Source organism: Limulus polyphemus, unplaced genomic scaffold, assembly GCF_000517525.1.
Source record: "Limulus polyphemus unplaced genomic scaffold, Limulus_polyphemus-2.1.2 Scaffold1989, whole genome shotgun sequence".
Classification (NCBI taxonomy): domain Eukaryota; kingdom Metazoa; phylum Arthropoda; class Merostomata; order Xiphosura; family Limulidae; genus Limulus; species Limulus polyphemus.
This window is the reverse complement of record NW_013667599.1, coordinates 196406-211228: the sequence shown is the minus strand read 5'-3', so window position 1 is coordinate 211228 and position 14823 is coordinate 196406. Positions and strand designations below refer to the sequence as shown.

Sequence of the window (14823 nt, the reverse complement as noted above, 5' to 3'; positions counted from 1 at the left end):
AATTACTGGACTCCTTGTTAATCATATCTTATGAATGAGACGTCAATGCCATTGTCGACCCAAGTGATATTCTTTGATCGACTAATTACTGGACTCCTTGTTAATCATATCTTATGAATGAGACGTCAATGCCATTGTCGATCCAAGTGATATTCTTTGATCAACTAATTACTGGACTCCTTGTTAATCATATCTTATGAATGAGACGTCAATGCCATTATCGATCCAAGTGATATTCTTTGATCAACTAATTACTGGACTCCTTGTTAATCATATCTTATGAATGAGACGTCAATGCCATTGTCGACCCAAGTGATATTCTTTGATCGACTAATTACTGGACTCCTTGTTAATCATATCCTATGAATGAGACGTCAATGCCATTATCGACCCAAGTGATATTCTTTGATCGACTAATTACTGGACTCCTTGTTAATCATATCTTATGAATGAGACGTCACTGCCATTATCGACCCAAGTGATATTCTTTGATCGACTAATTACTGGACTCCTTGTTAATCATATCCTATGAATGAGACGTCACTGCCATTATCGACCCAAGTGATATTTTATAAATAAACTGGATCAAGCACCTTCGACCAGTTACTGTTGTTAGATATGAACTACAACAAATACATAAACCAGAGATCAAGAATGTTTCCATGGTAGAATTTATCTTTGGTCATAGCAATGACAGCTTTCAGCGCACTACAGAAGTTTGATTTAGTGCCACTTACTTGCCCTAGATTCTGATAAATGAAATTCTGTTGTGTGGTGCTCTTGTTTCTAGGACCTTGATCGCTTGGATGGTTATGTTAATTGATGTTGTTTGATCCAAGTGAATGAGTGTGTTAAATTTATTCCAACAACCGTGGAACGTAGTAGCCGTCAGGGCTGGACAATTAGTGGAGTTTGATAATTGGTTGATCGTTAGGCTTGTCGGATAATTACACTCAACTAATCAATTATTCTCACGAGATGGCACTGATAGCTTTGTGTTTAACAACAAACATAATGGCAATATTTTGATTACTTAGATAGTTGGAGTATTTGATTAATATATTTGGGAGTTGTGAAACTAGTCACTTATACTGAACAAACTTCATTTGATTGATTTTATTGGATAATTGGAGTAATTGCAAACATTAGTTGATAATTTTCATGGCAATAGTCCATATAAACGTAATTTAACATGAAATTATGTTGATTAATCAAGTTAAATGCTTGCTTTAAAAGCCATAATTAAAGATCTTTAACATCTCATAAGTAAGGGAGTACTTTTTGGTTGAGAGAGCAGATGGGAATTGGTTTATGAGTATTCATAGCCACTGTGCAAGTTTTTAAAAGCGTCTTGCATTCCCCTCCTTGCTGCCTACCCGAGGAAGAATTTTTACTTCACACCCATTGAGGCCAAGAGTGCATTATAACAGTAGCAGTTAAATCCCTCTACAGTTACAGTTGGCAGTGGGTGTTGTTGACCAGCTGCCTTTTTTTCTAGTATACTTCAAAATTAGGGACAAGTAGCACATATAGTCCTTGCATATCTCCTAAACAGGTGCTTATAAATATATCAGTTGTTTTTATAATTAAGTGACCTATTTACTTAGTTTCAGTAGCATCATTATGCTGTTTAAAATCATTTGTAATTAATTTTAACATAATTTTGCATGTTGTTATTCAAACCATTTTTAGAATAAAACTTTGAAGATACTGTTTATATAATCATGTTAAGTCTGTAGTCCTGTGTTGGCACTCCTGTGTTAACAGTAACAGTTCATGTTAGTTTTCTTGTAAATTGATCGGTAGATCCATGATAATTAACAGATCTTTATAATTTGTCGTTACATCTTGTGTGAAGTAGTGTCAGTCTGCAAGCAACTATAGTGACCAACTTACCAAATTTGTCGTTACATCTGGTGTGAGTAGCGTGATGTAATATAATAGAACCAGATCTCTAATAAATCTAGAGGCAATTGTATATTAAAGAAAATAGTTAATTTTGTAAGTTTCGCTGTTTGCGTTATCAATTTGTTAACATGTAACCGCCATGTTTCTATAACAAACTGACCTACTTATTAGTCCACTCATTAATTGCTTATATGCGAGCATGTCTCACTGTATAAAAGGGCTCTATAAAGAATCAACACATCTTTTATAACTTAGATATTAACTACCATTACTACTGTACTAACACTATACTTACGGCTGGTAAGTTGGTCACTATAGTTGCTTGCAGACTGACACTACTTCACACAAGATGTAACGACAAAGCTGGTAAGTTGGTCACTATAGTTGCTTGCAGACTGACACTTGTAGAAGTATTAGCCATTCATAACAGATAAAATAATGATTCTAGTAGTACCTGTCCAATGATTCCAGAGTAACATAAAAATACCCGTTTTAATACTTTCTAATGAAATGAAACTTTTAAAAAACATGAAAAGATAGATGTTGGAATATTATGTCCGAGAAACTTTATTATTCTTCAGGCGAGTTCAAAGTTTGAGGCATATCCTTTTTTTTTATTTCTGTTTTGGTATCAGGATCTATTCTTCACAAACATAGTTTGAAAAAGTCAAACTTGTCAGAAGTTTTTGCATACTGTGTGTCTATTGAAGAAATTTAAGTCTTTTTCTCAGTACATATTTATATGTTGCTCAAATGCAACTCTTGATGATCTATTCTTTCATTGGCATAAAGGAACTTTCACAGTGTCCTTGTACCTTCGGTTGCTTGTGTATTTATATATATATAGTACATGTTGGTCAAAGTCAGTTTGTTTTAACTTTCTACAGCTGTCTAAAACAAAATTATGGTAATTAAAGGCACTTTCTTATTACATGTAAAACTCACAAAACCCAGTGGCACAGCGGTATGTCTGTCGACTTACAACGCTAGAATACCAGATTTTCGATACCTGTGGTGGGCAGAGCACAGATAGCCCATTGTGTAGCTTTGTGCTTAATTACAAACAAACAAACACAAAACCCACTGAGCCATAGAATGAGTGAACCATTTCTGAAATCTGATCAGACTTGAAAAAAAGAATAGGCGAATGTAGAACTAGTCAGCTACTAATGGCTTCTCTGTCATCATCTGAGCTGCTTCCCATTGTGAGGTGATATCGATCTGGTGAAAACATGTCTTCTTCATCAGAAACGTCATACCTAGATGCGAATTAAGATGCGCTGTTATGTGATGAACAGTTCAATACATAACCAGTTTAATTTTTTTTTTCATTAATTAGAAACAATTCATAAATGATGCAAAAACTGAGCTGTTTTGATGTTAAAGAATATTTCAAGTTAATTTTTTGGAACATTTTTATAATGTTAAAACAGGAGAGTACAAAACAACGCAAGGAAAGAAAGCAAACCGTCAATAATTTAAGTCTCCAACTAAACAAAATTAAACAGAGTGGATGTACTGTTGCAGTCATTTGTTTGTTATTCTGACCCCACCATATTATGAAGATCAAATTTTTGAAGTTTATTGCACATGGACCATTTTCACCCATCCTATCAATTGAGGGATAACTTAGAAGTTTATAAAAAATATTCCATTGTTGGTTATCATACAGTGAGTGTATTTATTATACTAGTATGCACATATGAAAATTTAAACATTAGTGTAAAAAATTAAACTATGAATAACCTGCAACTTCAACTATAGCAAACTGTGGTTGGTACGTACATCCTTACTGTATTTAATGTTGTTCTTAAAAACATTTTCTGTCAGGTGAAGAAGGGAAATTATGGAGTTTCATCTGCTGAAAGGACAGGGAAACCATGGTATGAAAACAATTCTAAGTAACAGAAAATAAAATCTCTACAACACTCAAGAACTGATTGAGGATATGGTACTAAAAATATCGGGTAGGGAGCAGCACCAGCCGAGTTAATTATCAACTTGAAAAATCAACATGGGTGGTTCTAACCCCATCCTGCCAGCTCAGGGTTAACAAACCAAATCACGGAATATTTACAAGCATACTTACAGCTTCTCATAGTACGTATTTTATAAAACTGTTATTAATGTTTAAAGATTTATTTCACAACAGATTAAAAACAAATAATGTTGCAAAACCTTCCATAAGAGATGCAGAGTATCAAGTCTTTGATGCATAAAATAGTTATTTGGAAAGCTAAACATATGACATACGTAATCTAAATTTATGACTATGTTGTTGCTATAACTTAATGTTTAGAAACATCCAATATTTTTAATATCAAGATGCCAACATAGCTAAGCTTACTTGGTAGTTGTCCGTTTAATATCAAGATGCCAACATAGCTAAGCTTACTTAGTAGTTGTCCGTTTAATATCAAGATGCCAACATAGCTAAGCTTACTTAGTAGTTGTCCGTTTAATATCAAGATGCCAACATAGCTAAGCTTACTTAGTAGTCGTTCCGTTTAATATCAAGATGCCAACATAGCTAAGCTTACTTAGTTGTTGTCCGTTTAATATCAAGATGCCAACATAGCTAAGCTTACTTAGTAGTCGTCCATTTAATATCAAGATGCCAAAATAGTTAAGCTTACTTAGTAGTTGTCCTTTAAAAGTAATCGACTAATACCACAAGTAAGTTTGATATAACCTTCATTTTTTACTGGTTGTTTTTTGTGTCAAGGTAAATTATTAATAACAACGATACTGTATAACGTTAGAAAGAGAACACTCACATAATACGTACAGGTTATCAACTACACCAACTTGTACGATAAACTCTACCTTAATTTCCTTTCTGTGTTCTGGTTCAGAAGAGTTACTCTTTACTTCTGGGTCACTTTCATGTCCAGTGGTGATTTGTCCATCATCTCCTGTCTTGGGAAGCTGTGTAATGTCTACTATGGCAGCTGTCTTTACCTCCATGGGTTCCTTCATGGGGACAGTAGTCAGAGATGATGATTCGCGATTGACAATTTCTTCTATCTTGCCTAGATGATGGGGTTTTGTGTTTTCTGTCTTAGATACCTCACTTGGTGGTGACAGGGCACTTTCTGTCTTAGAGACCTCACTTGGAGCAGGAGATTGTCGTCCAGCTGTGGAGGAATCGGGTGTAATTAACAGTTCTGTTGATGTAGAAAATGCTTTTGTTAAAGGGAACTCTGAAGATTTTTCATTATCTTCTGCATGAGAAGAGGAGTCAATCCGAGAGGCTGAGGATGCTGGACGAGATAAAGAATTAGGTTTGGAAGAGACCACGAAGGACTGCTGAAATTGGCAGTCTTTGATACGTACAGAAGGAGAGGTAGCTTTGGACATCTTGGAACGCTTTTGCCCTTGCAGAACTGTTGCTACCAGAGGTGTATCACAGGTCGAAGCTCCTTCCAGAGGTTCCCCCAGTGTCTCTGAGTCAGAACAATTCTGGATTGCTGTTGCATCTTGAGTGTTCCTGCCACTTCTCTGTATAGCTGGAGGAGCTGGTGGAGGTTCTCCTCTTGGAGGGAGTAGTACTGATGGTGTTGGAAGCTCTTCTAGTCTTAAAAGTTGAGAAGATGTATTACTCATCTCAGCAGATGGTGCACACACCACTCCATTTTTCTGATCTTCTAGTAAAGCATCTAGAAAAGACTGCTTACAAGTACTGGTATCTTCTGTTATGTGCATTTGTGGTGGTACGTAAGATGATTTTTTTGTTGCTTCCTTTGTAGAGTTAATTATCTTAACATCTTGACTAGAAACAGTTGACAAGTCTGACACAATCAAATTATCTTTATTTTCACTTATACCAGCAGATCTTGGATACATTTCTCGAAACTCGTCTGCTGAGATTTCATCTAGTTTCTTTGGTGTTCGAGACTTATGTTTCAATGCCCATTTACCTTTGAGGGAAAGTTTTGACAGGAAACCTTTCATCTTTGCTGTATTACCCTGAGATCCTGAGGGTATTGTCACTTCAGAACCAGGTTCAACAATAGAACTGAGCTGTTCATTGACAGACTGATTAGTCTTGGTAGGAGTAGACTTCACTTCACTTCTTCGATCATGTGCTTTCCAACTTGTTTTCCCTGGTTTTTGTGATGGATTGGATGCTGGCAGTGATGTTGATTTCACTTTGGTTTCTCGAATCAGATCAGGTTCGTGAAATCCTGATCGTCCAGCATCAATGGTTTTGACTTGAGTTTCCTGGGATAGATGTGCATTAGACATTGGATTATGTGCTGATAATCTGCATTTAGTTTCATCTTCAGGAGACAAGTGAACATTCCATATATTTCTTTCAAGTGTTGAAGTTAAAGGGTTGCAATGGTGTTGAGATCTGCCAGAAAGAAGAACATTTTCTGTTAAAACATTTTCCTGAGTTTCATCTGGACCCTGTTTTTTTTCTTGGCTGTTTGAGGGAGAGGAGACATCTCCTGAAGAAGGCTTTTGGTGCACAGAAAAAAGTTTCTGGCTCGAAGAAGGCCCAATCTTATAGTCCTTGTCCGATTGCACAGAGCTGGAGGAACTGTTTCCATTATAATTTTTCTCTATCCTACAATCTCCAGTGCTTTTTGTTTTCTTCTTAATTTTGGAATTTTCTTCACTTTCACTACTGGAAGGTTCTAACACTTCCAGCACTGAGCATGTTTTCCCTTCCTGTCGTAGTTCTGGATTTCTGTCAAATAAAGACTGTAGGCTTGTGTTCTCAATCTCCTGCAACATTACTTTAGCAGTGGTTGAAGACGTAATGGGAGTAGACTTTTTTTTTAAATCTTTTATCTTCTTTCCATACTTGCTTTCATAATGGGAATAAACATTACTAATTTCTCTGTCTGAATAGTTGATTGATTTCATATCAATGTCTAACATACTCTGCAGTGATTGGAGATTAGTAGAACAACATGAAGCAGATGTATCTAAATTCTGTATACCGTGGAACTCTTTCTCTGGTGGAAGTTCTTTCTCGTCTTCACTTAAGCTATCAAGAGAAAGGGTACTCTCAGATGACGATACTATCCTTGAGGCTTCTCCCAGTATCGGACTGCTTGACTTGGCAAGAATTTGAGCAAACTGTGATCTAGGAATGAAATAAACAATGTGTGTAGAAAAATAATCGGTACTATGGTTGATTTTTGCCTACTCTATTATTTGTTTATAGTGGACACCTCTCTACAGATAATTAAAATTTTGCTTTCTGTGCAATTTATGTTACAGAACAGAAAGTGTGGAGCATTAATTTTATTATTGTTTTGGTACAGTCTGTAATTTTGATACTTTTAGTAATGGTTGTCTTAACCTTCCAGGATTCTGCCGTCTCTTTCGATTTCCCTTTCACGGTGTAGAGAGTTTAGAAAAGATGGAATTAAATGTTAAATTGTTCGAAAATAGTCTGATTATAAATTATAAGATGTTATACGAGTTAATGGTCCATCTTCCCTTAACTTCAAAAGTACATTTTAATTTCATTTTCTGGATAGTCAGACCTACTTTAGTATGTCAAGTGGTAGCCTCCTCTCCTCCATTCCTTTGTGGGGTTGCATCCTCAGCCTCCTCCACTTGTCCTCTATCATTTGAAGTTTTGCTTCCTCCCCAGGCAAGATGTGTGTATACCATTCTTTAACCTCTTCTTCAAGTAGTCCTCTAGTTGGCCAACTGTTTGGCAGGTCTTCAGGTGTGCTTCTGATAAAACAATTTTGTAGAAAAAAAAATCTGTTTTCATAGCATTCAAAGTAGTGCATCAACATGTTTAACCCTTTAAAACAATTACTTCTTAGCATGAGAAGTTGCCCACACGTTTTTTAACTGTTTAATTACGAAACACTTAACTTCACTCACACTATAGATTTATCTCAATGAAAACTTCTCTTCTCTGCCCACCTTATCATTTGTATGAATCTTATATCGCTTGCTCCAGCCTTTATACCCCACTGTATTGCTCAAAGCAAGTTAAATCATGTAATTTTCTCCACCTACGTCAATGCACCCCCTCTACCAGATCCCTATATAAGCTTCTCGTTATTTAAACTTCAGCTGATTCCTGTTTGTTTGTTTTTTTCTAGTCCTGTCTTCTTGGGTCTGGAGTTTATCTATTTTGGAGTAATGGTTTTTCAAAGTGATTTCAGTAATATTTTGTGTTTATTTCTTGTTTCTTTCGGGGATCCTACTCACTGATAGATGTTGCCTTCCAAATCCGCACTAGCTACCAGTTGACCAATACAATATTTCCTGTAGCAACGAGCTCTGTTAAGATGTGGTGTTCCATGAAACCACCTTGTATGCTGTCCTGGTGGTACACAATTCTAATACAAAGACAAATACACTAACGAACTGCCACTGATGGACTATCATGAGTAAAGCTTAAGGGGATTTTTCCCATCCCTGCTGAACCCTTGAATGAATAAATTGGGGTTAGTTTGCTTTTCAAAATAGGGAATGTAGTTAACCTACATACAGCATTGTTTCTCAGGACTCCCCCAATGTGATTATCCCCCTCATTTCTCCTAGTGGAGAGCATGGGAGTCCTTACCACTCCCAGTTTCCAGTTGCTTGAGTGATAGACAGAGAGGTCTGTTCCTCTCGAGTGATGCTTGAACTCGTTATTCCACTCAAAGAAAAGGGGGCAAAGCTGGGAACCCTCCTACCAATAATCCTGAGAGATGATGGTAGCAGGACCAGCCTATGCGGGTTCCTCATAATTCCTGTTCAGAGATAACTCTTCGCTATCCAGTCAAATTCAGTGTGGCCTTTCTTTTCATTTTGATGATCATGGAAGAGAGTCATAGACTCCTTGTAATGACTGCCGAGCCATGGGTTGTGGACTTCATTTGTTCCGCTTCCTCCTCATCATTCTGGGGGCAGGAAGTGTTGCCTTCCCTCTCAGGTTGGGGAGTTAGGATTTTGGTTCATAATCCCAGCAAGTAATCTCTGTTTCTTTGGGTTGAGTGAGGCATGAAAAGTCCCGTAATTCTGAGTTCAATGTGTTGCATTTTGTGCTTCATCAGGTCAGGGAGAGGATTTATCTAATTTGGTGTTGCTTGCCTTCTCTTCGTAAGTCCAGTGGCTCGACATGCAACATTCTGTAACTTTCAGCTTGACTTCCACAAAACTAAATCAAGAGAATTCCTCATGCTTTGGATCAAGATGTGGGACCTCACACCTGGCTGGACTAAAATATATTCTTCTATTTTACCTCTGTGATTTCATATTGTCCGGGCAAAGAGCATATCCATTCCAGAAGTAGTGCAGACCCCACTAATGTGCTATTACTACATCTCATTTTTGTACATCCCTTCTCTATGCCGACGCTAGTCAATGTGGGATTCTAGCTATAGTATGAGAGGAGGTAAGTGTATTTTGGAAGTTAACATTTTCCTCTACCAAAAAATGTATTTCTGATAATATCTACCTCCTCCCCACAAAATGACCAGTTTCAGGTCTGCGAATTGGACCGTCTTGAAAAGTAAATAGGAAGTAATAACAGGAATTTTATATATATACGGATCTGGGATAGGTGGGGTGCAATGACATAGGTGGAGATAATCACACGATTTAACCCTACATTAATCTTCACGGACTCCAAATATTTGGTAAACATTGTCACCAATAGGTGGAAGCACATACATGGTTGTTGTTGTCAGTAGCTTCAGTATTTAGCTAGTTTGTGTTAAATTGTTACATGTAGTTTAGGTGCTAAAAAAAAATTCAATGCTCATTTACTGATTGATAAAGGAAAATATTTTGAGTGCTAATGTTGTTTTTTTTTGTTTCCAAAACAATAGCTTATTATTATTTAAATATTTGTAAATTAATTTTTTATAATAGGGTATTGCTTGGAACCCTGAAGTGTGACTATGGAAAATTTTTACTGAAGATTAATGCAGGGTTAACTTTGGTTGGGAAGTATATTGAGGTATAAAGGCTGGGGGCAAATGAGGTAAGATTCATATCAATGCATAGGGCTATAGTTTGAAGGGGGTAAGTATTGTCAGAAATACATGTGTGGTAGAGGAAAACGTTAACTCGTGATTTTGCTTCTATTTTAAATAGAATTGAACAAAGAAACCAACCCAACAAAAAGAATGTTATACAGGACAAACACTAAAATGGCTGCAATAATATTCCTCTTCCTCACCCTGAGCTCTGAGATTCATTCAAGAATTTTCTATTCTTCTCTTTCTCTCCTTTGCCATCATCTTCTGATAAACTTGTTTCAAATGTATCCAGGTCCAAGTGAATCACTTTAAAATTTTCCAACATCTCTTTTTGTTGCTTGAGTAAATGTTTGGACAAGGACAATAACTGAAAATAAAACCCGGCTTCTGTAACACAGACTGTCACAATAGGGAGAGTTAAACTTTAAATAACTTGCTAAGGATTTATAATTTTTTAAAAACTGTATTTTGTTTCACAAGGTTAAACTACTAATGTTTTGAATCTCATATAAAAAAGAATGTAACAACAAATGTTCAAAGAGCAGTGCACACATCATTTAATGCATATAGGATGATTGTGTGTCAAATTCTCATTTTATTACAATAATTGTTTGAATTTCTTTATATTCCACGAACACGTGGAATTGATGCAGTTACAATATTAACAATGCACATTTCGACCAGCTGTAACCTGTCGATGATGTACGACTTCTGAATCACAATTTTTGTTAAAGATTTATGGTATTATTATAGTAAAGACTCGTGAACTGGCATTAAGGATTGAAACTGAGAAAAATAATTGTAGAGTTATATTACAGACATTAGGTATTAATGAACAAAATGAAAAGACCAAAGTTTTTTTTTTTGTTTTGTTTTTTTCTTAGATTTGTAATACAAAGACCCATAGTATTAAAATTTTAACTTGAGTAGACTACATGATTTGATATGAAACTTGTATGAATTTAAAACACTTCAACATCCAATAAAGCAAAAGCTATATTTATACAATAATTACTAAAAGGTGAAGTTGTGTGATTTATTAGTTGATTAATCATCAATCTCGGTTAACCAACCCTTCTCACATCACGCTTAGAATAATAATAAAAAGAGTAAGAATTGGGAACACTAATTTTTATTAGATGTATGCGATTTAATTGTAATTTTAGTTTACTTTACACAACCTTAATTGATGTGAATGGTGTTCGTAGGTAATGACATTTCTAGGATATTTGTGGGGTGAGGGCAGAAAAAAATTAACAGTTTCTTGTCACATTGCAGAGAGAATCTAAAAACTGGCTCATATGTCTCTGGCTAGCTCTCTTCCATATCACTCTGGTGGAAACATCCCTGGTCGTAGGACATCCAGTTAAATCACACAGCTTTACCAAAAGGTTGCTTTCATTTTACTATAACTTATTATTAAAATCAAGAAGCCTTCTCATTATGAAAGACAACTGAAACCAATAATAAAAATGTGCTCTAAAATAACCGAATCAACTGTTTTTTCACACTGATAAGTTAATGAGAAACTATATACTTTTAAAGACTTTACCTCTTTAACCAGTGACTTCAATTCCATATTTTCTGAGAGCAAACTATAAGAAAAAAACAGCAAAAACACGTTATAAGATAAAAATGATAATGTAAATTCAAAAAATGTCTAATCTTGTTTTAAAAAGGATATAAAATCCATGAATAGATCCTTACCCGTTCTACCTTGTTTTTATAGAGTACAAAATTGTGTGGGTAAATTGGTACTAGAAAATATATCAACCTCAAGAATACCAACCTTTAATGTTTTATTCTGCTGCCCCTTCCCCATTTTTTAGGTAAAATTTACTTAACTACTATGTATATATAAAAACAATTCCAACAACTGTAAAATTGGGTGCTTAATTTTCTGTAAAATGAGTATTAAAAAGTTTATTTATATGTGAACAACTTGGGATGAAATTCCATCAACAGTACAAATGAATATCCATAGTTTTGGGTAAAAACATATTCATTCAATAACTGGGGGTTAGAATAATTAAGTAGCATAATAGTGTTACAAGATTACGTGTAATGGTAGAAAAATAATCTGACGTCATCAGATTGTTGAAGCCGTAAAGATTATATGATGGTTGTTGTAATATATTTTTAAGAAATTCACTTTATTATTATTATTATTATTATTATTATAATACTTAAAATACATAATAATAATAATAATTCAGACTTTTCATTAGACTTAAGATCTGTAAAAAATCATTTCAAATATGCTAGTTCTTTACCTAACCTGACATAATAAAACTTTTAGAGAACTAATTATGGTAATTAAAACTACATTATAACATGAAATCAAATATATTGTGTATAGAGATTCAGTTTCCAGTAAAATATTAAGTTTCATATCAATGGGGGGGTCAGAATGTAGAAAAAGACCCCCACACCACCCCTCTCTGTAACTTACTGTTGTACATCATCTTCCAAGAAGAGATGTCCTGCTGACAAGGATAGACAAGCTTCCATGACTGTAAAGTAATCTGCACAAGATGGACGCTCACTATAGATCGCGAGGTCATGTGGGTTTAATCCCAGCTCATTTTTAGCCGTAACGTCTGCGCCATGAAGAATAAGGGCCTGTTGAAACAATAAAAATGCATATTTTGTTATTCATCTACATTTAAAACCACAATTCTGATATCTTTCGATGAAATTTGAAAGGTTATTTGGGATAATCTAGAATCACTATATATGTAAAACACAAATTCAAGCCGTTAGGTTAATATGTTTGAAAATAAAGACTCTTTCATATAATCTGAAAATTTTCTCTAACAATATAACTAGAAAGTAAACATACTAAATTTGAATAACTATTAAGCAATTAGTTGTAAAATATGTGTTTTCAACTTATTTTTATTTTGTTATGATGAACTTGTTTTCCATAAAAGTTTTTCGTTTATTGCATCAACTCCAAAGAACACATTAACTTATAAAATTATTATTATCGAACATTAGAGGACCAAATAACTTACTTTTGCACAACCAATGTGACCATATTTAGCTGCAACATGAAGAGGAGTGTCACCTTCGGAGTCACAGTAATTAATGGATGTTTGAACATTCTCTGCTAACCAGTGAACAAGTTGTTCCTAACATGATTGTAAAAGTTAGTTGTTTTTTTTTTAAAAAAAAACATCAACACGTGTAACACAAAACTGGTACCAGAAATAAACGATTTTTTAAATGTGGTGATGTAAGCATAAAACTAGAATTTAAGTCGCTTGAAAAGTGTACATTTGTTTATTATACAAGCAAGTTCTCTCTCTCTCTCTCCACCCACATGGAACGTTTATTCCCCTTCATCATAACAGAGTAACTTTCATGTACAGAAAGCAACAAGTTTATTTAGTAAAGTGCTAAACAAATTGAATCCAATAAAATATGACAAATATCGTTTAGATTACAATGTTTACACAAAATTATACAACACATTACTTACTTACTTACCCCTTTCAAAAACAAAATTATACAACACATTACTTACTTACCCCTTTCAAAAACAAAATTATACAACACATTACTTACTTACTTACCCCTTTCAAAAACAAAATTATACAACACATTACTTACTTACTTACTTACCCCTTTCAAAAACAAAATTATATAACACATTACTTACTTACTCCTTTCAAAAACAAAATTATACAACACATTACTTACTTACTTACCCCTTTCAAAAAGCGCTCCGGTTATAGGGTATTGTATTTTCGAGTTAAAACGATTTCGTGTTTTCCAAATATTATGAATACAACAGATTAAGTTTATTAGTACCTGACCATATTTTGCTGTGTAGTGCAGGAGTGACCGGTCTCTCACTGATGGCTCCAATAAACTTGCACAGTTGGTATTCTTTAACAGCCACTGAACGATTTCAATATTTCCATGCTGTAAGTATTAAATTACAGTTTCAAATAATACATACAACTAAACAAAGGTAAATTTATAATTGTTATTTTAGTTTAAAACTGTTGACATCTCATGCGTGCACGTAAGAACTGATCTAAACAATGTAAGTGATGAGAACTGAATAGTAGGTGAATCATGAAACTTGATTAGGAGCTGAGACTAGTAAATAAATCATAAGAGTTGATTAGGGGTGAACTGTAAAACTTTTTTCTTCAAAGTACACAAACCTACTTTTTGTGAGATAAATTTTTGAATCAGTTTTATCTTTTATCTGGTCTAGTCTTTTTATCACCTTATGACAATAAGGAAGTTAGATATTAGAACAGTGTTAGATAATTGTGCCCTTAGTAAAAAACAAACAGTTTACACATTGTTGGGTATTACTATTCACTTTTGTGATTTTTATTTGATTTAACTCAATTATTATCATCATGGACCTGTTTATAGTCATTTTCACGTTAACCAATTTTAAAGATTATTATTCAGTTTCATTTGTATCATACTATTCTATGATCTTAAAAGTTGTCTTAAATTTTCAACTCATTTTATATTCAATCTCTGAATCATACTTTGAAACTAAAAACATGAATAATTTGACCTTCTTACTTGATTCCGAGAAAGTCTAAAGTAGAGATGATGCAAGAGGAAAGATGACTGTACTATAGGGTTCAAAGTAAGAACTGAACTACAGGGAAAGATGACTGTACTATAGGGTTCAAAGTAAGGACTGAACTACAGGAAAGATGACTGTACTATAGGGTTCAAAGTAAGAACTGAACTACAGGAAAGATGACTGTACTATAGGGTTCAAAGTAAGAACTGTACTATAGGGTTCAAAGTAAGAACTGAACTACAGGAAAGATGACTGTACTATAGTGTTCAAAGTAAGAACTGAACTACAGGAAAGATGACTGTACTATAGGGTTCAAAGTAAGAACTGAACTACAGGGAAAGATGACTGTACTATAGGGTTCAAAGAAAGAACTGAACTACAGGGAAAGATGACTGTACT

At 34.5% G+C, this 14823-nt stretch overlaps 1 protein-coding gene across 1 annotated transcript in view; it reads right to left on the bottom strand.

Annotated features, from left to right (window-relative positions):
- Positions 1-4563: 4563 nt before the first annotated feature.
- The window catches only part of LOC111087301, a 27906-nt gene continuing 17646 nt past the window's right edge, over positions 4564-14823 (bottom strand). The window contains exons 3-9 of the mRNA XM_022393505.1: positions 13677-13790; positions 12878-12994; positions 12313-12482; positions 11413-11455; positions 10061-10227; positions 7417-7608; positions 4564-7006 (exon numbers count right to left, since the gene is read on the bottom strand). Of these exons, the coding sequence (XP_022249213.1) occupies positions 4642-7006; positions 7417-7608; positions 10061-10227; positions 11413-11455; positions 12313-12482; positions 12878-12994; positions 13677-13790 (3168 nt within the window). The 3' untranslated portion in view covers positions 4564-4641. The remainder of the gene's footprint in view (positions 7007-7416; positions 7609-10060; positions 10228-11412; positions 11456-12312; positions 12483-12877; positions 12995-13676; positions 13791-14823) is intronic.